General features: G+C 38.3%; 1 protein-coding gene and 1 long non-coding RNA gene across 2 annotated transcripts in view; both read right to left on the reverse strand.

Annotated features, from left to right (window-relative positions):
- LOC148129096 (uncharacterized) overlaps positions 1 to 27199 on the reverse strand; it is a 273474-nt gene that overhangs the window by 31334 nt on the left and 214941 nt on the right. The gene's annotated exons all lie outside the window — the stretch shown is intronic.
- LOC113423033 (vomeronasal type-2 receptor 26-like) lies at positions 151 to 25794 on the reverse strand. Its single transcript, XM_026684249.2, has 6 exons — positions 25598 to 25794; positions 13238 to 13529; positions 11953 to 12579; positions 9035 to 9139; positions 7750 to 7876; positions 151 to 1170 (listed from the first exon to the last, which is right to left on the reverse strand). Exons 1-6 carry the CDS (start codon positions 25792 to 25794, stop codon positions 272 to 274), a joined length of 2247 nt encoding a protein of 748 aa, XP_026540034.1. The 3' UTR covers positions 151 to 271.

A 27199-nucleotide genomic window follows, 5' to 3' on the forward strand; every position in this document is an offset into this window, starting at 1 on the left:
CATTCAGATAATGATAGTGAAAGATAATTAGTACCGCAGGTGCTGAGGTTGTTGACATCTGGAGAAATATTGTCTTATTTTAACAACTACTTTATGGGGACTTGTCTAAAATATTATTTCTCAAAATATGAAGCAGAAAATGGTAATTGTCACATACATTAGCTTCAACCAAAGTAACTAATTTATGAATGTATAAGGAGGCAGATACATATGTACATATACATATATGAAGGTATCTTAATTCCTAGATAAACTGTTTATTAGATGACCCTCATTGTCTCTTTATTAGTTGATCTTTGTTGTTCAATTCAGACCTGAATACAATTATGTAGCATTTAGGGAAAAAGATGCAACTCAGAAGCCCAGCACTCGATATTAAGATAGAGAAGATTTCAACAGCCACCACATATTTTCCTTTGGTACTCAAGTACATTGGACCAAAAGACAACCAAACACTGCAAAAGATCAACATGCTGAATGTAATAAATTTGGCTTCATTGAAACTGTCAGGTAACTTCCTGGCAAAGAAAGCCACAGAGAAGCTGACCATGGCCAGAAAACTCATGTAGCCCAAGACAAGACAAAACATGATAGCAGAGCCCTCATTGCATTCCAGAATGATTTCTTCATGGAGAGAGTTTAAGTCCCTATCTGGGAATGGTGGGGAAGTAAATAGCCAAATAGAACAAATGCACACTTGGATAGAGGTGCAGGAAATGACGATAGTATCTCCAAGTTTTTTTCCTACCCATTTCCTTATCTTGGACCCAGGCTTAGTAGCCACAAAGGCTAGAACAACAATGATTGTTTTGGCCAAAACACTGGAAAGGGCCAAAGAGAAGACAATGCCAAAGGCTGTTTGTCGGAGAATACACATGGTAGATGTTGGTTTTCCAATGAAGAGGAGAGAGCAAAGGAAGCAAAGAAAGAGAGAGAAGAGAAGAATGTAGGTGAGGTTTCGGTTGTTTGCTTTGACTATAGGAGTGTCCTGGTGTTTCCAAAAAGTTCTAAGCACACAAATTGTTGTCATAGCAAAAACAATTGAAAATCCCATTAAAATGATCCCTGGTAGCTCTCCATAGGATAGGTAGTTTAAAAGTTTTGGGATGCATTGGTTCTGTTGGAAATTTGAATATTCATCTTCTTGACATTCAATGCAGAAATCCATATCTGGAAATAGGAGGAAATATAATCAGCAAAATTCTACACAAACACAACATCAGGAGAACACAAGAACACAGTCAGAAAAGAAGAAAATTCTTCCTCCCTTTTTCAGCATCTTAAAGCCACAGGACATGAAATTAATTTTGAGGGAACCAAATTAATCTCCAATACTGAACACTTCAACAAGAAAATAATCAGGGAAGCCATCGAAATAGAGAAACATTCCAATAACATGAATAAACAGGATGATGCCTCCCGCCTACCAGACATCTGGAAACTAGCCCTTATCAACAAATGAGTTCCAGCCACGAAAACCAATACCAGACTCAAAACAACATGACACCACCACCATTCTCCCTCACCAGAATCAAACCCAAACTCACCCCATAGAGGAAAGGCAACCACTGTCCAGAAAGCAGACCATAGCTGCATCACCAGCTGCCACACACCCTGACCCCCAAATCAAGCAAACTGACACATGCCATGAACACATAGCCAGGCCTCAAACTTGGAGCCAAACCAAAACCTGGAACGTCACATCACAGCTCAGGATATCATACCATGGAACTCAGGAAATTATACCACAAAACCTCAGGATGTTACAACACAGCCAACGACCCAGGAGATTACAGCACAAGACCCAGGATGTTACAACAATAGAACTCAGAAGGTCATCACACAGCCCATGACCCAGGTCATTACGACCAAGGAGATTACAGCACAAGACCCACACAGCCCATTACTCAGGTTGTTACAACACAGGAGGCTGATAGACACACAGCCAATACCTCAGCCACACATGTTCTTACGAAAAACCCAGCCAATCTGCAAACATCAACTCCATCAACCAATCAAGAAATGACAACACAGCCAACCTCCCCACCAGTATATATATGGAGATGGCAGCTCTGATCATGCTTTGCTCGCACAAGCACGAAGCTGAAAGCACCAGCCTGAAGATGGTGAGTGGGACCTCATCGAAAGGTTGGCAAGATACTCTCAACCTTACACAGAAAAAGACTCAAACACTCCAAGACCTGCATACCTGTACCCGTGAAAATCTACGAAAACACACACACACACACACACACACACACACACACACACACACACACACACTTGTTTTCTTAAGTTTTCGCGGGTATTTATATGTATGGTATTCAGCTTTGTTCAGGTATTTTCCCACGTCATTATAGTTGTGCTTTTAAAGTTGTAGCAATGTTTCGGCAGAATCTCATCTGCCATCATCAGGCTTCTGTATAGTGTTTGTCTGTGAGTCAGACTTTCACAGCCATTTCTGTTTTAAATTTGGTGCTAGCCTGTGCTGTGCCAGAATGTTTTTTTCTTCGTCCTGATTGGTTGGGAGTCTTGGTCTGTGTTTATTGGTCTTGGAGTTTGCTGTGTTCTGCTTGATTGGTGTTTCAAATATCTTCTGTCTGTTTTGTAGCTTTTTTTGTCTTGATTGGCTAGCAACATTGTGTTTCCTGTATTGGAGGCTTTTAGTGCAGCTTGGCTCCGAGTAAACGGATGGCTATCATTTATTAGGAAGCTAGGTTTCATCTGGGTGCCTGGTTGGGGTGTGTTTGAGCTGGAGGTATCAGCATGAGTCTGTTTGTGCCCAGCCAGCCAAACACCTGGGCACAAACAGACTCCTCCTGATACCTCCAGCTCAAGCATACCCCAACCAAAGCCTCCAATACAGGAAACACAATGTTGCTAGCCAATCAAGACAAAGAAAAGCTACAAAACAGACAGAAGATCTTAGAAACACCAATTAAGCAGAACACAGCAAACTCCAAGATCAATAAACACAGACCAAGACTCCCAACCAATCAGGATGAAGAAAAAACCATTCTGGCACAGTGTAGGCTAGCACCAAATTTAAAACAGACAAACACTATACAGAAGCCTAATGATGGCAGATGAGATTCTGCCAAAATGTTGCTACAACTTTAAAAGCACAACTATAATGGCGTGGGAAAATACCTGAACAAAGCTGAATATCATACATATAAATACCCACGAAAACTTAAGAAAACAAATATATATGTGTGTGTTTGTGTGTGTGTGTGTGTTTTGTAGATTTTCATGGGTACAGGTATGCAGGTCTTGGAGTGTTTGGGTCTTTTCTCCCGCATAATATTGGAAGTATCTAGGCAACGTTTCGATGAAGTCTCATTCATCATCTTCAGGCTTGTGTCTTCGGCTCTGTGCTTCTCAGAGTAAAAGTGAGCTTGCAGCTGCTTCTTCCTTTTAACTGCTAGTGGGGGTGTGACTTGATTGGGTGGGGGCTTGGCTGTGTTCTGATTGGGTGGGGATGTGTTCTCATTGGTTGGGGGCCTGGCTGTGCTCTGATTGGCTGGGGGTTGGCTGTGCTCTGATTGGCTGGGGGTGTGTTCTGTTCAGGTGGGGGCTTGGTTGTGCTCAGGTTAGTCTTAGTTGCTGGGGGATTTGAGCTGGTGAGCTGTGATCCTGCTGTTTGGCTTCGGGTTCGTGGTCGTGCTGCATCTTCATGGTGGGCATCAGTTCGCTTCATGTATGGGTCGGAGGTGTTTGAAGCAGGTAGTGATGCAGCTGCGGTGCAGCTTCTGGTCCGTGGTCGTGTCTTATCTTCTGTGTGGGTGTGAGTCTGCTTTCTACATGGAAGTGTGGTGGTAGCAGCTTGTGTGGCCCTCGTGGGTGTGGGTCTGGTGTCATTCTTCATGTTAGGTACTCGTCTGTTCATGAGGGCGGGTTTCCAAATGGCTGGTAGGCGGGAGGTGTCATCTCATTTATTCATGCTGTGTGGGCGTTTTTCTATCTCTATGGCTTCTCTGATTATTCTGTTGTTGAAGTGTTCGGTTTTGGCGATAGTTCTGGTATTTTTAAAGTCAATCTCATGTCCTGTGGCTTTGAGGTGTTGGACCAGGGAAGAGGTTGGTTCTTCTTTTTTGATTGAGTTCTTATGTTCTTCAATGCGTGCATTTATTCTTCTGTTACTTTGTTCGATGTATGTGGTGGGACAGGCGGTGCAAGGGATTTCGTATACTCCTTGGTTTTCTAACTCGATTTTGTCTTTAGAGTTTCTTAGGATGGTGGATATTTTTCTGTTTGTGCAGAATGCTGTTTTAATGTTGTGTTTTTGGAGGATCTTGCTGATTTTGTCTGTAGTGCCTTTTATATATGGGAGGAGGGCTTTGCTGTTCTCTTGTTCTCTGTCTTGGATTGGATGTCACCCCCACTAGCAGTTAAAAGGAAGAAGCAGCTGCAAGCTCACATTACTCTGAGAAGCACAGAGCAGAAGACACAAGCCTGAAGATGATGAATGAGACTTCATCAAAACGTTGCCTAGATACTTCCAATCTTACACGGGAGATAACACGAATAACCAAAGATCCACATACAAATACCCGCGAGAACCTCAGAAAACAAATATTGCACCTCTACGGGGAGGAAACCCACCATCTGACCAGGACTTATGAAAAACTTGAAGTCCAAAGAGCTTCCATTTTATGTGACCTCGCATTCCTATGCAACTGCTGAGATCAAAATTTAATTCCCACAAGCTTCCAATTGAAATTCCACACCAACACAGCAGCCACCAAACGCATCCTAAAAAGAACAGAATTGGCCCTAATTAGAAATGAACTTCACACAAAAAGATTTCTCCTAGACCAAATCAACAAAGATCTCCTTACACTTCACCTCAAACTCAGCAACAAGATTCACCCCTTACTTTGGGACAAATCCAAACAACTCGCTGTCTGGAGAGCTGAAACACAGACCACCCTCAATACAGACACACACACCAACAAACTCAGAAAACTACAACAACACCAGAAACAAACTCCTCCCCCCTCACAGCCACATATGAAACAAACAGTGCACAACATCTCAGACAAGATCCTCACCAAAGCCGAAACCAAGGTCCTTTAGAAAGGATTCAACTTTGCTGTCGCTCCCAAACACATCCCCACAGAAACCATCATATGCGGAGTTGAAACCAGCCTGACCAAAACCAACCCTGATGATGCTAATAGAATCAGACTCGAAATCACCAACATCCTCTGCACCAGCAAACCACCCAAAAGCAACTTATCCAAAGAAGAACAAACTGCACTACGTAACCTGAAAGAAGACACCAGCATAACAATCCTACCAGCAGACAAGGGCAACGCGACAGTGGTTATGAACACATCTGACTACCAAACCAAGTTAACCAACCTACTCCAAGACCCCACATACAAACCCCTAAACACAGACCCCACCACCTACCTAGAAAAAAACACCAGATCCAAAATAAAAGCCTCCCCATCAGCGAAGAAATCCAGCAAAGAATCATACCCAGAGAGAAATCATCCAGATGCCCTAAGCTTTATGGTCTCCCCAAGATACACAAAGAAGGAACCCCACTTAGACCAATAGTCAGCTCCATAGGCTCACCTCTACAAAACCTAGCCAAATTTCTTGCCAAACAACTACAGCCCTATGCAGAATCCATCAACTCACATGTAAGAAACTCATTCCAGTTCATCGAGATCATAAAGAAACAAAACTTACAATCCAGCAACCTACTAGTGAGCTTCGATGTCATATCCCTCTTCACCCAAGTGCCAATAAAAGAAGCCTTGACAGCCATCCAAAACAAATACAACCCCCAAGCACATCCTAGATCTGACCAACCACTGCCTATCCAATACATACTTCACCTACAATGGACAAAAATACAAACAAATAGAAGGAGCACCCATGGGATCACCCCTCTCACCTGTCATCGCAAACCTCTACATGGAACACTTTGAAACACAAGCTCTAGAAAAATATGATCACAAACCCAAACTCTGGCTCAGATATGTAGATGACACCTTCATAATCTGGCCACACGGGAAAGAAAAACTGAACAACTTCCTCACACACCTCAACAGCCTACACCCCAAAATACAATTCACCATGGAAACAGAAGCTAACAATCAACTTCCCTTCCTAGATGTCTTGGTATACAAAAATCCAATGGCTCCCTAGGACACACCATCTACCAGAAGAAAACACATACAAACCGCTATCTACACGCACTCTCACACCACCACCCAGCACAGATCAATTCTGTAGCTGAGACACTCATCTCCAGAACAAAATGCTTAGCTGACAAACAACACCTAAAAACTGAACTACACACTCTCACTAAGGTACTAACAGCCAATGGATTCCAAAGAAAGAAGATTACCCACCTAATCCAAAAAGAAACCCCAACCAAAATCCAAGACAGAGAACAAGAGAACGGCAAAGCCCTCCTCCCATATATAAAAGGCACTACAGAAAAAATCAGCAAGATCCTCCAAAAACACAACATTAAAACAGCATTCTGCACAAACAGAAAAATATCCACCATCCTAAGAAACCCTAAAGACAAAATCGAGTTAGAAAACCAAGGAGTATACGAAATCCCTTGCACCGCCTGCCCCACCACATACATTGGACAAACTAACAGAAGAATAAGTGCACGCATTGAAGAATATAAGAACTCAATCAAAAAAGAAGAAACGACCTCTTCCCTGGTCCAACACCTCAAAGCCACAGGACATGAGATTGACTTTAAAAATACCAGAACTATCGCCAAAACCGAACACTTCAACAACAGAATAATCAGAGAAGCCATAGAGATAGAAAAACGCCCACACAGCATGAATAAATGAGATGACACCTCCCGCCTACCAGCCATTTGAAACCTGCCCTCATGAACAGACGAGTACCTAACATGAAGAATGACACCAGACCCACACCCACAAGGGCCACACAAGATGCTACCACCACACTTCCACATAGAAAGCAGACTCATACCCACACAGAAGATGAAACACGACCACGGGCCAGAAGCTGCACTGCAGCTTCAAACCCCTCTGACCCATACATGAAGCGAACTGACACCCACCATGAAGATGCGGCACGACCATGAACCCGAAGCCAAACAGCAGGATCACAGCTCACCAGCTCAAATCCCCCAGCAACTAAGACTAACCTGAGCACAACCAAGCCCCCACCTGAACAGAACACACCTCCAGCCAATCAGAACACGGCCAACCCCCCAATCAATCAGAACACAGCCAAACCCCCAACCAATGAAAACACACCCCCACCCAATCAGAACACAGCCAAGCCCCACCCAATCAAGTCACACCCCACTAGCAGTTAAAAGGAAGAAGCAGCTGCAAGCTCACATTACTCTGAGAAGCACAGAGCAGAAGACACAAGCCTGAAGATGATGAATGAGACTTCATCGAAACGTTGCCTAGATACTTCCAATCTTACGTGGGAGAATACCCGAATAACCAAAGATCCACATACAAATACCCGCGAGAACCTCAGAAAACCAACACACACACACACACACACGCAGGTCTTGGCGTGTTCGGGTCTTTTCCCGTGTAAGATTGAGAGCACAAGCATGAAGCTGAAAGCACCAGCCTGAAGATGGCGAGTGGGACCTCATCGAAACGTTGCCAAGATGCTCTCAATCTTACATGGGAAAAGACCCGAACACGCCAAGACCTGCATACCTGTACCCGTGAAAATCTACGAATATGTATATATATATAAATTTTCTCATACCTTTCTGGTTAGAAATCTTTCTTTCTGGACATGGTACACAAATATAGCAGCAAAATGGTTCCCCTTCCTTTTTTTTCTTATGGAGACCAGGATGACACTGGTCATTACATACAGAAATTGGCAATACCTATCATAAACATGTGGAGAGTATTTAGAACTCAGTAATATGACCAAATATGAGAAATATACAAGAATGTGCTTATGATCACAATAGAACTGAAGAAATTATATTTATATAATATCAAGTCCAATTTATGAAGTTAATAATTTTTAAAACTCTAAATTTTATTAACTATACAAAATAAGACTTCTTCCCATATCATTCAGTTCATATAAATGTAATAGCAAAATAACACATTTTTTTTAAAAAAATCTGAAATGATAATTACAAATGGTTAAGAGTTGAAGAAATAAGGAAGATTTATTTAGAATTGAGAATATATGTTTTGATATTTGAAAACTGGGTTGAAAGGAATATACTGGAATGTGTTTGCATTACTTTTGAGTAATTTGGGTCCAAATTGGGTTCTACATAGGCATTGTGTATGTGTTTATGTGTGTGAGTGTATTTATGTGTTTTTGGCCTGCTGGTTAAATACTTTTCGCTTCCTTTTCTTTATAATATTACTGAATTTATTTATTTAGGGAGATATAGCACTTTTATTCTGCTTTGGGAATCATTATTAATGAAAGATAATTTATAAACCATATATCCACAAATACACAAATGCAGAAAATAAAGAGGGATTTATTTGAACTCATATTTCATATAGATATTCCTCAACTTGTAATTGTAAGTTGTGCCAGTTGTTTAGTGAGTATGTGAGTGACCCAATTTTAAGATATTTTTTGCAGTGGTTGTTAAACAAATCACCATGGTCATTAAGCAAATTAACCTAATTAAGTGAACTCATTTTCCACAATGGGCATCCTGGAAACCAGAAGTCTATTTTATTCAAAATCCATGTTCTGAGTCATCTTACAAGATAATCAAGGCTGTCTCATTTTCCAGACTTTCCCTCTGGCTAAGTGACAACACATAATGATTATGATTCTTAGTGGCATTTAAGAAGATAGTCTGAACCATTCATTTTTTGGATTCAGAAATCCGAGATAAGATTACCCCTTTTTAAACTAAGAATTGAGTTTTTTTATTCCTTACCTGATTAAACATTCTGTGCCACACAATGTTTTCATCACAAATGGATAATTCTTTACCTTGAGGTGCCAGAGGATCCAGACTTCCAAATTTGACTTTAACGTATGATTGATTGGGAAAAATTACCCAATTTATGACATCAAATCCAGTTACTAGTTTACCATTTTCATCAAAATGCACAATTTCTCCAGCACTGTTGTTGAATGAGATACCTCTTAAAAAGGGATGGAACTAAATCAAAGCAAAAAGAACATTCATGGTGGAAATCTTGAAAAACAAACTAAGAACATTTACTGCAATGGGATTATTTTGTAACTCTGTTAAAAGCATCTGGAGGCCTATAGCATTAAGTGGGCATCTTCAGAGTAACTGTAGAAGAGAAACTGTAAGATGGGGAAATAAATTGTGTGTTTTTAGAAAGTTGTACTGTATATATTTCTGGTCAGTTATGATAATAAAGATATTCATTTATTTGTGGAAAAGAATTTGATCCAGTGTTGACCTCCAGCCACTTAAGAGGCTATTGTTTGGATAGAATAGAATAGAGCTGGGAGGGACCTTGGAGGTCTTCTGGTTTAACTCCTTGCTCAAGCAGGAGACCCTATACCATTTCATAATGTTACTTTGAAATTTGAGTTGACCCCCTCTTCTTTGTGGCAGCCCCTCAAATATTGAATATTGCTATCATATTATCCCTAGTCCTTCTTTTTTCTGGACTAGCCAAACCCAAAGCCTGCAACTGTTCTTCATAAGTTTCAGCTCCAAGCTAGCACAGAAAGAAAAGATTTGCATTTTACCAACCTTAGAAGGATGGAAGTCAACCTTGAGCCATGAAACTCAAGCTGCTGAACTGCTGGCAGCCAGCAATCAGCAGAAGTAGCTCACAGTACTGCATTCTAATCATTGCATCACTATGGCTCTTAATAACGTTATATACTTCAAACTTTGAATAAAGAAAACATTACTAGACCACAAATTGCCATCTTAGGTTCCTATTTCTAATAGATTCCAGAGCAATTAAAATTCTTCCAGGATGATTCCAATTTTTTCTCTCTCTACTTTGCAATTGATACATAAAAATCTCCTTTAAGAAGGGGTGGGATTCTACAGGTTCACACCTATTCATTAGAACCGGTTGTTAACATTCTGAGCAGTTTGGAAAACTGGCCGTTAGAAGAAATTACTGGCCTAATCCTGTAAGGAAGGAAACATTCTGGTGATGCTTACAAAAACTGCTTCTCCATTAACTCTTATTACATTCTTGTCAGGACTAGACTTCTTGTCTCTGGAACGTCTCTGGAGTTTTTTCCTCCTCCTTTGCTGGTACTTTGCTTGTGTGGAGTGACCATTCAAAGTTACAATGGCACTGAAAAAGTGACTTATGACCATTTTTCACACTTACGATTGTTGCAGCATCCCCACAGTCACGAGAGGCCATGCAAGGAGATGAGTGCCTCGATGTGAGTGATATTGAGTTGGTCACACCCAGCCAGTCACATGACCAAGCCACGCCCACCACCTTAGCCATGTCCACAGAACCGGTTGTTAAAAAATTTGAATCCCACCCCTGCCTTTAAGTAACTTATTCATAATCTTTTATTTTAAAGCAAAGAACCGTGACCATTACTAGATATGGTGATGCTAAATCCTATACTCTAGAATATAACTGTTATGATATGACCTTATTTTATGAAATAAAAACAGAGGGAAAAATATTTCAAAACCTTTTCTTCCAGCTCTTCAATAATTTACTTGCAAAGGGTAATCAAATCCATGCATAGTATTCCAACGACACTTCCAATATTAGAACCCGTGACAACAGATTGTGTTGTTTCTCTGTGTCATATATGTGGGTATACGGTATCTGTAATTTTGTATTTATTTATTTAGCCATGTTTATGTAGTGTGTATTGGAGGTGGTGACCCTTTGAGAGCTGTACGCAATGAAATTTCATTTTAATGTATGCCGATCAGCGTACATTCAAAGTGATAATAAAGTTATTCTATTCTATTATTAACATGATATTTTTTATAATGCCTTGGTAAGATCACACTTGGAATACTGGATTTAGTTTTGGTTGTCATAATGTAAAAATGATGTTGAGACTTTAGAAAGAATGCAGAGAAGAGCAATAAAGAAAATTAGGGGACTGGAGGTTAAAACATATAAAGAACAATTGCTGGAATTGTGTATGCCTAGTTTAAAGAAAAGAAGGACTAGGGGTGACATGATAGCAGTATTCCAACAACTAAGGGGTTGCCACAAAGAAGAGGGTGTCAACTTATTCTCTAAAGCATCTAAAAGCAAGACAAGAAGCAATGCATGGAAACTAATCAAGGAGAGAAGCAATGTAGAACTAAGGAGAAATTTCCTGATAGTTAGAACAATTAATCAGTGCAACAACTTGATTCCTGAAGTTGTGAATGTTCCAACACTGGAAGCTTTTAAGAAGAGACTGGACAACCATTTCTCTGAAATGGTATAGGCCAGGGTTTCCTACCTGAGTAGGGGGTTGAACTAGAAGACTTCCAAGTAGCTTTCTACTCTCTTATTCTGTTGTATTCTGTTCTGTTTTGTTCTATCCCGCCCCATCCTGTCCCATCCCATTCTCTAATTAAATTGATCTTATATGTTTCCCCGTGGGAGAGGGAGATACAATTACTTTGTCGTGTAAATTAAATTAAATCTATTGATTTGAATCAGGATCATATCCAGAGGGAAAAAGTTTAAATTTTTTTATGCCCAAATCTTAAACTGGATGAGATCTTGGCAATTTCTTGAAAAAAAAAATCAAATTCTCATATGACATATATAAATAATATCAACTTTTCCATTATAGCAATGCAATCTCTATCAGACCCCATATTTCTAAATATGACATAAAACATTTGATTTCTCCAAAGCCAAATTTCATTCAATTTTTGAGAACTGCATTTCAACACAAATGGAAGACACCAAGATTGGAAATGAAATGCACCTCCCCACCAAATGCTATCTTCTTATAATCTGCATATAAAAACTAAGCTTTTTGGATGCTAATTACCTGCCATGGCTGGAGATTCCAAAACTTTAGGATTCCTCCAGGAACCCTTCTTCTGTATTTTGCTTTAGCTTCACAAATAGTATGTAGAGTATGTGCAATGGCATGGGCAGCATTGTAGATATTGTAGCTTTGGCCAGTCATTCTCATTTCAAAGAACGTTCTTGGAAGGCTCTTCAGCTTCTCTTTTCCTGTGCATTTTTTCTTGTGCTCCTCATCTTCAGTTGTCTTGTAATTTTTCCATGAACAGCTAAAAGCCTTTTCCCAAAAATCCTGGATAAAACCATCTTCTCTTCTCCAGAAAGGCTTTACATTCTCAAGAAATGCTGTAAATCCTGGTACTTCATTTGAATGAACTGAAAAAGATATAGCACCTTGGAAAGGAAGAATATCCATGTTCTTTTGATAGTCAGTTAATGTGAAATCCCACTGTTCTGTCACAATCCACACTTTACCAATGTGTGAATCCCAAGCAGACATCTGAAGGTACCACATTAAATTAAGCATGGATACTAGGGAACCATGGGCAATAAATACATTGGCTTTACTTTTCATGAGACCGGGAAATTTCTCCAGATCATCTAGAAATAAATCTAAAAGTTCAGCCAAATCAGCCCATTTATGTGTTCTCTTGATAAAAGCAAAACAGATATGATTTTCAAAAAGCATAGGCACAATGGCTTGGAAAAACCTTTCTCCGTTGTCATCATTTACTGCAAACAGGCCGATCCATGTCCATCTAAAATATATCAGCAACTGAATAATCCCAGAGTACTGACTGTATTCATTTGGAACCATCCGATATAAAGAAGAAAAAAGAATTTCATCACTCAGTCCTAAAACAAGTGATCCATATGTGATCTAAAAGCATTAGTTACAATAAAAATTATATAATTTCTGTAAATATGAATTCTGATATGTATATTAAATTACTTTTTAACATGCAAGTGTAACCAAAATATTGTATAATATAGGTTCGAACAGAACTTCAAGCTTGAGAATACTGTCCTCTGACAATTTTACTATTATCTGCAGTGAATATTTTTCACAGGGAAACTACATTCTTAATTGGTGGCACAGCATTACAATCTGAAGTGCTGTCTTTGGAAACTATTTTGAAATGTCTCTCACATGAAGGATATGCTTTTTTTGTTCTATATTAAATTTTACTTATGGCATTGATTTATTTCTCTATGTTTAATTAATATTAATTGTCCTTCAATGTCTTATACATACACCATAGCGTTTTAGTTGTGTAGCTTTTTGCAGGTACACCTCAAAATATCACCTGTGGGATCTTGTAAAGGTTTAATATTGTGGCCATATACAGAGAGGTTTCAGAATCAAGTCCTCCAATGACAGCTATCAAATGGTTCTCAGGATCATATTTGTAGTTGGGGATAAACCTGTTCTTTGTGGAAAGCAGGCGCAGAGTGGCATCATATGTGATCTGTCTACTACAGTAGTTATCCAAGATGCGCAAACCCAAAGTGACATTGGGAAGAATCATGAAATCCTCATTGATCTCTTTTATTGCAAATACAAGAGCCAGAATGTACTGGTAGTTCTTTGGCATCACACTGCAGATTACATAAAGTGCAGCAAAGCATGTTTAGAAAGAATACATAGAGTACTTTAGCAAATCAAAACTTTTTTTCTTGTACTATAAACACTAGCAAATGTAGAATGTCATAAACTGTGTAGACAAAATCTAGCATGCCTGAAAGAAATAAAGTAACAATAGTAGAATAACAGAGTTGGAATGGACCTTACTTGTCTCACCATTGAATTACATTTTCTTAAATAGGGCCCAGTGTTCAAGGCTATTGAAATCCTTCTGGATCTTGAACCTATCTTGTGGAGTGTTGGCTATTCCTGTCAGCTCGGTATCATCTGCAGATTTGATAAGTTCCCCTTTTATTCGCTTGTCTAAATCATTTATGAAGATGTTGATGAATACTGAGCCTAAGACAGGACCTTGGGATACTCTACTGCTTACTTTTCTCCATGTAGAAATAATTCCATGAAGGACTACACATTGACTGAGATTTGTTGGCTAGTTATGAATCCATCTGGCAGTGATGCTGTCTATTCCACATTTTTCTAAGTTAGAAAACTGTGTTTTTTCTAAATTAGAAAATGGTGGCTTAATTTGTCAAATGCCTTACTAAAATCCAAGTATACTATATCCACAACATTTTGCTGATCCATTAATTTAGTCACTTAGTCAAAGAATGAAATAAGATTTGTTTGGTATGATCTGTTTTTGACAAACCCACATTGGCTTCTAGTTATAACTTTGCTTGCCTCAGGTGTTCAACAAGTTTGTTGCTGATCAAGTAATTTGAACAAGGATGAATGTGTTCCCCAAAATTGGGCAAATACACTCACTTGTTTATTGTGAAGCATGCTGATAGGCATTTCCCTATATTCATTGTTGCTTGACATAAAACTTTCAATACTGGATTCAAAGTTCTGAAACAAAACACACTCAAACATATGTTAGCTTGGCCGGTTTTTTTTTTTTTTTAAAAAAATACCTGTCACTACTTTATTCTGAAAAGCTACAGATATAGTGCAGAGTTCTTGTGTCAGAAGTCCTTGCCTATAGCTGGATAATATGCTGAGAATTTTGGAAGTACCATTAAATATATAAGTACATTCATAAAGCAGGGAAGAATTTGATAAAAAAAGAAGGAATGGGGAAAAATAATTTGCAATGGATTAAAAAATACCTGACAATAGAGCACAGCAAAGCATGAATAAAACGTGGAACTTTGAAGAAATGAAACTAAAGAGCTTAATAGCTTTATTCAATAAGGAAAAGTGAGAAGCTCGGCTTAGTAAAATAAAATAGGAGTGAATGAAAAAATTAACAGGCAAGCAGTTGATAATGAAGAACTACTGTAATACATTTTGAGACCCAGAACAAAAATGATATGTCAAATAATATATTTCACTTTTTAGATTGCCAGTAAATATTGTCATCAAAAATAAATGAATTTCTAACAAAATACTGAAAATAAAATAAATGCAATTCTCCAGGAGTTAACAAAGGCATAATACAAAGAAGCAAACAACAATAATGTCATAAAATGAAAGTATGCAGTATCTTAAATTCATAAAAGTTTCTCATGTTCCAATTATCTTGGTCTTAATGAATGGATGCTTACGGAAGAGGGAGTTGGCAGAAAAAGAGAATGAAATGCTTACATGGCTTCCTTGATACTAAACAGGGATGGTTGCTCATTGAAATTAATTGAAAAGTGAAGGAACAAGATTTGAGAAACAATCTGTCCAATGGCAAAGTTTCCCAGCTGATAGAATTCATGTGAAATTTTGACCGGATCCTTTATGTTGCATATAATGGAAGAAGTCTTAGTATTGTTAGAAAAGGAATGTGTCTTGAACACGATTTGATATAATAGCATGAATAATATTAACATTTTGAAATCAGGATTACTTTGCAGATTAGTATTCTGGTTTCATCAGTAATGTCTAAATTGTTATATCATTGAAGGAAATATCAGCACTTAATGATTGCCAATGTTCTTGGTATTCATACTTTGTTGATTCTAGCTTGATTTTCCAAGCTATAATTGTACTATTCATTTATTTTCTTTTTACTCATTTGTAGGTTATGTTAGGTTACATATATGTTTCCTTTCTATAATTCACAAGACCCCAAGTAAATCCTTCAGATATATTCTGGTTTCTGGACATTTATTCCATCACATACAACTAGAGAGAGTTCTTATGGGTCTGTTCCTCTCAATTCCCTTTGATCCTCATCTAGTAAATGAAGTAATTAAAGTTGAGGATATAATAATGAATTTTAACAAGTCCTCTGGCGCTGAAAGTGCAGTTGACATTAGGGAAATGTTTATTCTCAACTTAAATATCATGCAGTTGATAAAAATTGTTTCTCAAAACACAAAAGCAGGATGTGTAAGTAATTTAATATACCCAAATGCTCGTATAGCCAAAGTGAGAGAAACCTACTATAATTTATGATGGTATTGTTGTGGTTGCAGTTGCTGTTGGGTGTGTGTATGTGTATGTATGTGTGTATGAGGGTGCATATACACACATATACATTCTGATATGTGAAGGAGGGGAAGCAATTGATAAAAGGAGTACTGTGCTGTCATGATACAAGTTCAACCATTTTTGTATTATATCTCATTCACCTATAAAAGCAGTGGATTATGATGTGTCAGATCTTATGGAATGCCTCTATATTTTAGACAATGGACAAATGTATAGAATGGATTCCATCAAAAAATGAATTTGATAGTCCATAAATTGAGTATATGTAAAACCTTCTGGTAGTATGTAGTCTGCTTAGCTATGGATCATCATGGAGAGCTGTGGTGAAGCAGTGGTTAGAATATAATATTGCAGGCTAACTCAGTGCTCATTCCAGGAGAGAGCCTGGTGTCAGGGTTCTGGCAGTTACTCTAATTAAATCATGAGCCTCAAGCCACACTCCCAAAACTAAAAAGGATTTATTTGAAGGTAACATTCTACATCTGGCATTAACCTGGGCATAGCCAACTCTGAGGTATATAATTCACTGTTACCCTTGATCCTGCTTTTCCCTCCACCCCTCCGGGTGTATCATCCAATGAAAAACATCCATAGCTAAGAGTCATCAATCATGCTCTCCAATTAGATTTTTTCACGGCAGAAGCTTCAGCCATCTAATCAGTCTTTGAAGAAAATATGAATGGAATGTACTTTTGATTTCACACTGTTGCTTGTCTTTGAAACTCCCCCGCTTCTTTCTGTTGTCAGCTATAAAACATGTATACAAAATGTTTTATGAGTTGACATTCGGCTCCCCTCACTTCTTTTTTTTAAACAAATTTTATTAATTTTCAAAGGCAATACACAAACAAAAAAAACATAAAACGTAAAAACATAAAACATCTTTTCTAAAAACTGCTTATTAAGTTTTAACAAAACAAATAAAACATCTTGTTTAAGTACAGCATAGTTCCAAATTATCACATTTCCATACAAACACAATGTAATATGCATCTTATGTATTCAACTTCATATCTTATTACTCTTTTTCCAACTTCTCACTATTTTTCCCTTTACTTCTATTCAATTTTATTCATTAAACTTATACTTTCATCTGTCTTATTTACAATTTCATATGTTCTCATCCAACATTCTTAATTCTCAATAAACAAACATAAACAAACAAAACACGTAACATGAAAACATAAAACTTCTTTTTAGAAAGCGGCTTAACCCCGGGTTACATCTTTTTGTACAGACATAAATCAAATTCATGCTCACCTTATATACTATTTCGTATCTTATTTAACATTCTATATTTTCTATATGTCTTCTCCCCTCTTTTCACTCTCTTAATTCTATTTTATTTACTTCATCTCAATTTAAATCATTATATTTGTATCTTTTGTCCATTCTTTTTCAATTATCTATTTATCTTTTCACTTTAATACAAAATTTTTCCTGTAATCAGTGGTTGAAGTATGACGCCTTTCTATCTTTCCCCCAAATTTAACACTTAAAATAATACGTAGTTTCCATTCTGATTCTGCTTAGTACATTCTACGTAACATTTTAAAATAAAAAGCATAATAAGCTTATAGTATAGTAAAAACAATGTTCCATAACAAATTAATTAATTAAACTCTATTATTAAATCTTAGACATTTTACACATTCCCTACAATATTCTATTAACACATATAATATTCCAATTTTCTAACTCTATTTCAAATACAAATGCTACGATACAATCTTATGTACTTTTGCAGAATCTCTTTTTAAATTGTATTTTACCCTTTGTCTCTAAAAAAACCCTGTTTTTAACATCTTGTTTTAAGCCTTTATAACTTCTCTTCCCTTTTTTCCTTCCTTTCTTGTCGAATCTAGCCTTTTTGCCCCTCCATCTCTCAATCTCCGCCCTCTTAGTCTCCCCTCTCTGTTGTATTCCTCTTTTCTGTTGCTTTCTGACATTATATCGATTTTTCACCTTATTTTTCCCTTTCTTGGTTGTTTTTTTAGATCTTGAATTCTCCATTTTCTTTCCCCTTTCTCCCTTTTCTTCCTCAACTAAAGTTGTTTGTCGATTAAAGATGGCTTCTTCTTCTTCATCCCAGCTTTTTTGTTGCTGTATTTCCTGATAAGTAGAAATCGCCATTTCTAAGAAGTGAAAAACAGATCCAGAAGAGCCCTTGCCTTCTTGTTCCTCTTCTTTTAGCTTTTTAAATTCCATTTTCAATTCTTTCACAGATAATGCCATTGTGAGATTTTTTTTAAACAATCCAAATGTTTTTAGTTTTTTAAAAGATAGTTTGCAAAAGTCCCAAAGTCATCAAGCAATCAAAATCAACACAAACTGTTTCATTTAGCACTTTCTTCTTTTAATACTTTCTCTTCCTGGGGTAGAGTTCAATTACACAATTCCAAAATGATTTTTTAGAAGTCTTATTGCAGTTTAGTCTCTGATCTTATAAGCTCCAAGCAGTCTCCTCCAGCAAAATCTTAGTATAAATCATTTACCTCTCCCTTCCCACTTATAGCAAAAAAAAAAAAAAAGATTTTTAAATATCAGTGTTCAAAAATCTTTAATGTTCCCTTGGCTTTAATTTTCAAAAGTAGTTACCTTCTGTTGCCAAAGCGGGTATTTCCGATTTCCATCTGCTATCTCCGTAGGGAAGGAGAGTGAGAAAGAAAAAAACTTTCCCTTTTCACTTTCATCCGCAGCTTTTTACAATCTTCTTGGGAAACAATGTATCCTTTAGAAAGCTAAATCTCCAGGGTATTCAGATGTTACTTATTGTCCCGGTTCAGCCAAAAACTTTCACTTTCTCAACTTCCTCCTGCACAAACTTGTCTGGCTGAGAGGTTCTTTGTGGCGGCCATTGCTGACTGCTGCTCCACCGCCTTTGGAAAAGGGAGTTAAGCCAGCTGAGGAAGGGGGTTGCGATGCCCCTGGACCCCTGCCCGGATCTCCCCTATCTTCAGTTATCTCTACGGGATAACTATAGCCTACAAATCCAGCTGGATCAGAGGCACTCCAGTGGCGAGCGCAGCAGGAATTGTGCACAATCGCGAATTCCTGCCACCGCCGAAGCCTGACAAACTGGAACTCGGCTCCCCTCACTTCTTGAAGGTGACCTGTATAACACACACAAAATCAATTTGATTGCAGATACCCTCCCCAAGGTTTGGTTGGATTTTCTGCATGGAACCTTGCTACAAGGTGATCATTTTGGACGTTCCTACTCTTCACCCATGATGTCTCTGATAAGGGGTAGCCCTTCCACTTGATTAAATATTGGAGTTGTCTTCTGTACCACCTCAAATCGAGGATTCGCTGCACCTCATAATGGGTTTGGCCTCCTATGACCATGGGACCTGGGGGCTCATGAGGTAGGGGCCTCAGCATTGATCCAACCACAGGTTTTAAAAGGTTACTATGGAATACCGGGTGTATTTTCCCTAACAATCAGGGCAACTTCAATTGCACTGTGACTGGGTTGATGATCTTTACTATGGGGAATGGTCCCATGAACTTTGGCCCCAATTTCTTGCTAGGGAGTCTTAACCCCAGATATTTGATGGAGAGATAGACCTTCTCCCCCAACTCCTCAGATACTGCTCTACCATGGTGTTCAATCTTTCTGCCCCCCCCCACTGGTGCTTGGATGAAAGGCCAAGCTAAGACTCTGGGATGACCCAAGAGACCGCAGGAACTCTGTTAGGGATAACATTGTTTACCCTAACTGGTTTGGGTAAAAATAATAAATATGGTATCATGGTTTGTTAGTTAAAGTGTGTGTAACTTTAACAGCAAGAATGTAATTAAGGGTGTGGTTGTAAAAGCACTATATAAGAAGCGAGGCCATTGCAGCTCTCTCTCTCTGGCCTACTGATCCCTAATTACTGAATGGATTCATGACTGCGTTCTTGTAGGAGTATTGATTTTTCTCAACGGAGAGAAGATAAGATTGGACTGATTTATTGTAAGTATACTGACATTGGCTATTCAACACGGACTTTGCAAATAGAGTATCCCTGACAAGACTTGACTGAAATTGATATATGACTAATGGACCATTTATTTGACTATGCTATAATTCTTAAATGGAATAAACAATATTTTTGATAGCACAAGCGTATCTGTATTTTTTACTGCGTGTTAACTAGAAAACTTATCTCACACATTTACCTGTCTTCCTATCTGACTTCGCTGCACGTTCTGTTTAGTTTGTTTTCCTTAACACCCGTTGGGGAATCCAGGCTTAACATTGGTTATGGGCCCAGAGAGACTGCAAAAGTCAGTTTAACTAGGATAAAAACAGGTTTATGTAAAAAGTGAGATTTTGTGTTGTTACATGTTACAGTAAACAGACAGCTGTGTTTTATCAATTATAGTTTTATATCCATATAGTGAAACATGGCACAAGTCAGTCTACAGAGTTTGTCCCTTATATCCAAGCTGGATGGAACAAACTATGTTTCATGGTCTATGAAATGTAGTCTACTTCTACGAAGAGAAGGTCTGTGGAACATAATTGAAAATCCACCAAACGTAGAAGAATAGGATTCTGAAGATGAGGAAGATAGTAAAAAGATAGAAGAATTTAAACAGAAAAATGAACAAGCTCTTTGCATCATAGGACTAACATTAACTGATCAGCAACTTGTTCATATACGTGGAGAGCAAACTGCTGTTGGGTGTTGGCAAAAACTGAGGAGGATTTATGTCCGAGATAACGTTGGTGCTCACATAAATCTAACACGGAAGCTTTTCCGCACGTATCTCCAAAAGAATGGTGATATGCTGAGTCATTTGAATACTATGAAAAGCATTTTCCAAGAACTTCATGAGAAGGAGTTAATTTTCTCTGAACTACACCAGGTCTACATAATTCTATCTTCATTAGACGAAAGTTTTGATGACTACGTAACTTCCCTTGAAATATTGCCTAAAGAAAGCCTAACTTTAACTGATATCACTGGCAGATTGATTGAAGAGGCCAGAAGAAGGCTTGAAAGAAATCAGTTAAGGGGGGAGCAACCTCAAAAGGAAAATAATAAATCTCCTACTGCATTCGCAATTAAAAAGTGTTTTAATTGTGGAGGGAGAGGACATTTTGCAAGATTTTGTAAGAAACCAAAGCACAAGAATGCAAGCCAGAATGCTGGAAGCCATCAAAGAAGAAATAAGAATTATGAGTTAGCAATGTATAGTAATGGAGTTGTAAAAAATAATTTATGGGTGGTTGACAGTGGTGCGTCCCACTGTATTACAAATGATAACAAAAAATTTGTAAAAATGTCCATGAGTTCACAGCATATCTCATTGGCAAACGGCTGGAAAATTAAAGCAAAAGGTGAAGGTATAGCTCATTGTTCTAGTATAAATGAGAACATAAAAATGTTATATGTACCTCAACTTAAATTTAATTTGCTTTCAGTTAGAATGTTGGTTAGATTAGGATACATAGTTACCTTTAGGGGAGATACTTGTTTAATTGAAAAAGAAGGTAAGAAAATTACTGCATCTTTAAGAGGTGACTTATATGTGTTAAATGATAATGGTTTAAAGGTGGCTAACACAGTTTATGATAATAAGAAACCTCATGATGAATGTATTCACTTGTTACACCGACGGTTAGGTCATTTAAATTTTAAAATGATTAAGAGAACTGTTCAACTATCTAAAGGAATAAGTTTGAAACCTTGTAATAAGTATTTGCAATGTTCTGCTTGTAATCAAAACAAAAGCAAAGTTATACCGGCAAATAGAGTTGATGGATTTACTACCAAAGAGCCTTTAGAGGTAGTATTTGCCGATATAATAGGTCCTAAAAAGCCAAGTGTAGGTGGTGCTAGATACATATTAAGCATAATGGACCACTATTCTAGGTATGGTTTCTGTTTTCTAATGAAGAGAAAAACTGAAACGTATACAAATTTCTTTAATTGGTTAAAATTTGCAGAGAGAAAAACTAAAAGGAAATTAGTAACTCTTATAACAGATAATGGTGCGGAATTTACAAATAATAAATTCCAGAATAGACTTAGAATGGCAGGTATTCAACATAAAAAGTCTGCACCATATAGGCCTCAACATAATGCATTTACAGAGAGACGAGGCCAAACACTGCAATCAATGGGAAGGACAATGTTATCTGATTCTGGATTACCTGACAATTTGTGGGGAGAAGCTATAATGTGTGGGAATCACATATTAAACAATGTTGTTAATTCAACAACAGGTGAATTACCATTCACCCTGTGGCATGGTAGAAAACCTGATTTGAGTTATATTCACACATTTGGTGCACCAGCATGGGTGCATATCCCTACACAACTCAGGCACAAAGGACAACATAGAGCTAAAAGATTAATTTTTGTTGGATATCAAGCAAACCATAGATCTTATAGATTCTGGGAACCAGGTACATCTAGAGTATACTGCAGTGCTAGTGCACAATTCCTAGAACATATAGGAATAGATTAGAGCAAGATTCAGATAATGTTATTATAGAACCCTACAAGAGGCAGAAAGAAAAGACTAGTTATAAGAAAAATCCAATTAAAGAAGAAGTCCATGAAGAGCAAATAGAATCAGATCAAGAGGAGATAATTGATCAAGAAGAGATAGATAGTCAAGAACAGGAAATAAAGGAAAATCCACCTGTAAGTCCTGTTATACCTAGACGCACAACGCGTATAACCAAACCACCTGAAAGATATCAGGCAAGTATAGTTTGCCAAGTAAATAAAGTTCCTACTAGCATAGATGAACTTAAGATGTATCCTGCTATGGATCAGGAGAATTGGCAAAAGGCAATGGAAAAAGAGTTAAATTCTTTAAAGGAAATGAAGGTTTATGAAGAAACCAAATTACCTCCAGGAGAAAAATCCATTGGGTGCAAATGGATATTTAAAGTAAAGACTGGAAATAATGGGAAAGTAACTTATAAGGCTAGGTTAGTAGCACAAGGATTTAACCAAAATACATATGATTATGATGAGGTATTTGCACCAAATCTTAAGGCTACAACTTTAAGAGCAGCTTTAGTATGGGCAGCTAAGAATAATTATATAGTTAACCATTTAGACGTAGATACTGCTATCTACATGCACCATTGCAGCATACAATATATTTGAATAAACCAGTTGGTATAAATGATAATAAAGTAAATAGCAATGATTGCTGGAAACTCAAGAAGAGTTTATATGGATTGAAACAATCTGGCTATGAATGGAACCAATATATTGTGAAAGAATTAAACAATATAGGGTTTAAATCTGGTTTAGCAGATCCATGTATGTTTAGAAGAGAAACTAATGGAAGGGTGTCATTATTGTTATTATTTACAGATGATATTGCTTTGATTACTAAGACCAATAATGAAGCTACTGAGATTATTTCATTATTAGCCAAAAGGATACAATTAAAGCATTTAGGTGAAATTAAAAAGTATCTAGGATTGACAATTAATAAAACCACAAAAGGATTTAAGATATCTCAAGAGGATAAAATTTGCCAATTAATTAAATTGTATAAAATGGAACTTTGTAAGCCTGCAAAGACTCCAATGAGTCAGGAAATTTGCAAAATTGATGCTCAAAGTCCCAAATTTGATAAGACCATATATCAATCTTTGATTGGTAGCTTATCATATATAAGCAATTGGTCAAGGCCAGATATAGCTTATAGTATTAATCAGCTGGCACGATATAATAATGATCCACATCAATGTCATTGGCAAGCATTAAAGAGAATTTTAAGATATCTTAAAGGAACAATGCACCATGCATTGTATCTAGAGCCAAAAGGTGATTTGAATCTTAGTGCCTATGCAGATGCAAGTTTTGCAACTGACATAAATACTAGAAAATCAACATCTGGGATGGCTATATTATTTGGTAAGACACTAATAGGGTGGAGGTCAATCAGACAACAGCATATTAGCTTGTCAACGATGGAAGCAGAATTTTCATGTCTGTCATTACTATGCACTGACTTAATTCTGTACAAACAGTTATTATTAGACATGGGTATAACTGTTAAAGATTCTATTATTGTGTACGAAGACAACCAGGCAGCTATACAATTAGCTACTAATATTGCTGTAAAGACTAGATCAAAGCATACTGATTTAAGATACTTAAACGTAAGAGAATCTGTTAAAAATGGTCTAATTAAACTAGAGTACTGCATGACGGAAGAAAATATTGCAGACCAGTTTACAAAAGCTCAAGGTGTTGTAAAATTTAAAGAGAGTTGTGACAATTATGATTTAAAGGTGTAAATGGTTATATTATTGTAATATTATTATTATTACCCAAAAGGTGAGAATGTTAGGGATAACATTGTTTACCCTAACTGGTTTGGGTAAAAATAATAAATATGGTATCATGGTTTGTTAGTTAAAGTGTGTGTAACTTTAACAGCAAGAATGTAATTAAGGGTGTGGTTGTAAAAGCACTATATAAGAAGCGAGGCCATTTCAGCTCTCTCTCTCTGGCCTACTGATCCTTAATTACTGAATGGATTCATGACTGCGTTCTTGTAGGAGTGTTGATTTTTCTCAACGGAGAGAAGATAAGATTGGACTGATTTATTGTAAGTGTACTGACATTGGCTATTCAACACGGACTTTGCAAATAGAGTATCCCTGACAAGACTTGACTGAAATTGATATATGACTAATGGACCGTTTATTTGACTATGCTATAATTCTTAAATGGAATAAACAATATTTTTGATAGCACAAGCGTATCTGTATTTTTTACTGCGTGTTAACTAGAAAACTTATCTCACACATTTACCTGTCTTCCTATCTGACTTCGCTGCACGTTCTGTTTAGTTTGTTTTCCTTAACACCTGTTGGGGAATCCAGGCTTAACAAACTCCCTCCAAAATTTGGCTGTGAATTGGATCCCTCTGTCTGAGATAATTCTCCATGGTACTCCATGCAGGCAGTAGATGTGCTTCAGGAGCAGTTGGCCAACTGGTGGGCTGAGAGTAGTCTGCTGCAAGGTATGAAATGTGCCTGTTTGGAAACTAAGTCTATTACCGTGTTTTCCCCCCACTTTTGGCAGCTCCACTATGAAGTCCATTGCAATCTCCTCCCATGGTCTCATTGGCTTCACTACCATTTGTAGCAGCCCAGGGGGTTTTCCTGGTCGTTTTTTCATTGCAGTGCAGATGGTGCAGCTTTTCACATAACTGTCTACATCTTTCTTTATGCCAGGCCACCAGAACTGCCTCTGAGCCAAGTGTAAAGTCATTAAGAACCCAAAGTGGCCTGCCAGTTTGGCATTGTGGCTTCTCTGAAGAACTAGTAGGGATTCTGGGATGTAGAGTTTTGTCCCCTTCCATGCCAGGTTATCTCTTTTTGTCAAGGTGTGTTGATTGTCATGCCTTTCAGACTACAGGGCTTCCAGCTTTTTATGGTTGGTCCAGACTTCGAATGGTCTCTGCCCCCCTTCCAGCAGGTAGTGCCAGGTTTTCAGTGCCCATCTCACTGCGAAAGCCTCTTTTTTCCCATGCAGCCCATCATCTCTCTGTGACTGTGAGATTGTGGGAGGTGTTGGCGCAGGGCTGTAGGCTTCCTTAGTTGTTTCTTTGGAGTTACACTGCTCCTACTGCCATGTCACTGGCATCTGCTTGAATGATGAAGGGATGTTCGGGGTCAGGATGCTTTAGTACTGGTTCTTTTGCAAACAGTTCTTTCAGTGTTTCAAATACTTTTTGGCAGGTTAGGTCCCACTGTAAGGGTTGTCCCAGGTGAGGTTTCATTCCTGGACTCCCTGTCTTTAGGAGGTCTGTCATGGGTTTGGCAATCCTCGGGAAGGAGGGGATGAATCGTCAGTAGAAGTTTGCGAACCCCAAAAAGCTTTGTACTTGTCTGCAGGTATGAGAGGACTGCCAGCCCAGAACGGCTTGTACTTTGGCTGGGTCCATCTCTATTCCCTCATTGGAGACTTGGTAGCCCAGGTAGTCCAACTGTGCACAGTGAAACTTGCATTTTGACAGCTTGACATACAGATTTGCTGCTAGAAGTTTTTCTAGTATCTGGTGGACTAGGGGTATGTGGTCGTCCATCGTTTCAGTGTAGATGAGAATGCTGTCCAAGTAGACAAGAACCCCCTTATAAAGATGTTTGTGTAGCACCTCATTTATTAACTGCATGAACACTGCTGGGGCCCCCTGTAGTCTGAAAGGCATGACCTTGAATTGGAAGCTCCCTAGGGATAGTTGAACTCTGTTTTCCATTCATCTCCCTCCCTGGTGCAGACTCGATAGTATGCTTCTCTGAGATCTAATTTGGTAAAGACCTTCCCTTTGGCCAGGTGGGATAGCATGTCTTTCATGAGTGGGAGGGGGTATAGATTGTGTATGCACAGTCCATTGATCGCTATTAAGTCCATGCATTATCTCATAGTTTTATCTTTTTTTTTCTTTGAACAGGATTGGGGCTGCAACCCGTGGTTTGGCTGGCTCGATGAACCCTCTTGCTAAGTTTTTGTCTATATATTTGCACATTTCTTGCATTTCCCAGGGTGTCATGGGTGTCATTTTGGGTTTTGGTAGTTTTGCCCCAGGAATTATTTTTTTGGTGCAGTCTATCTCATGGTGGGGAGGTAGGATGTCACACTCAGCCTCACTGAATACTTCTACGAGGTCTTGATATTCTCTTGGGATCTGTCCGACCTCTGGGGTTTTGTTGGAGGTGGCTGCCAGTTGTTCTGGTGAACCTTCTGGAAGGGTTCTCTGTGTGGGCGGTGCTTCTATTTGATGGTGAGGAAGGGGTTGGGGTCCCTTCACTATCCTTAGTCTGCAGCTACCTCCTTGCCACCAGATGGTCGGGCCCCACTTGTCTAGCCAGAAAAGCCCCAGTATGACTGCATCTGTCATTTTGGGAGCCTCTACGAATCAAATGGTTTCCCAGTGATCTATCTCACTAGCTCTAGTCTCACTGGTTTGGTTAAGTGAGTGGCGTAGGCTCTTCCCAACAGGGAGACAACTACTTGTTCGAACTGGATTGAGTGGGCCAGCTTTTTCACTCTGATCCCCAGTTTTAGGACCGTGGTTAGGTTGATCAGGCACCTAGTGCAGCCTAAATCTATTAGGGCTTGGAAAGACCCCTGAATTCCTGTTTTTGGTGCTATGAGCTGTATTGGGAAGATGAAAGGGGGAACTGGTCCACTCACCATCAGGTCATTTTCACCCTCGT

This window comes from Notechis scutatus, chromosome Z (assembly GCF_049901735.1).
Source record: "Notechis scutatus isolate UNSWTSFEM ecotype Mainland chromosome Z, rNotScu1.2, whole genome shotgun sequence".
Classification (NCBI taxonomy): domain Eukaryota; kingdom Metazoa; phylum Chordata; class Lepidosauria; order Squamata; family Elapidae; genus Notechis; species Notechis scutatus.

Coding starts and splice junctions, on each gene's coding strand:
- LOC113423033 (XM_026684249.2), bottom strand. CDS start 25,794: ATGACAGACCTCCTAAAGACAGGGAGTCCAGGAATGAAACCTCACCTG. Junction 13,530..25,597: donor GACATGGCAGTAGGAGCAGT/GTAACTCCAAAG, acceptor TGTAATCTGCAG/TGTGATGCCAAAGAACTACC. Junction 12,580..13,237: donor ACCTTTACAAGATCCCACAG/GTGATATTTTGA, acceptor GCTTTTATCAAG/AGAACACATAAATGGGCTGA.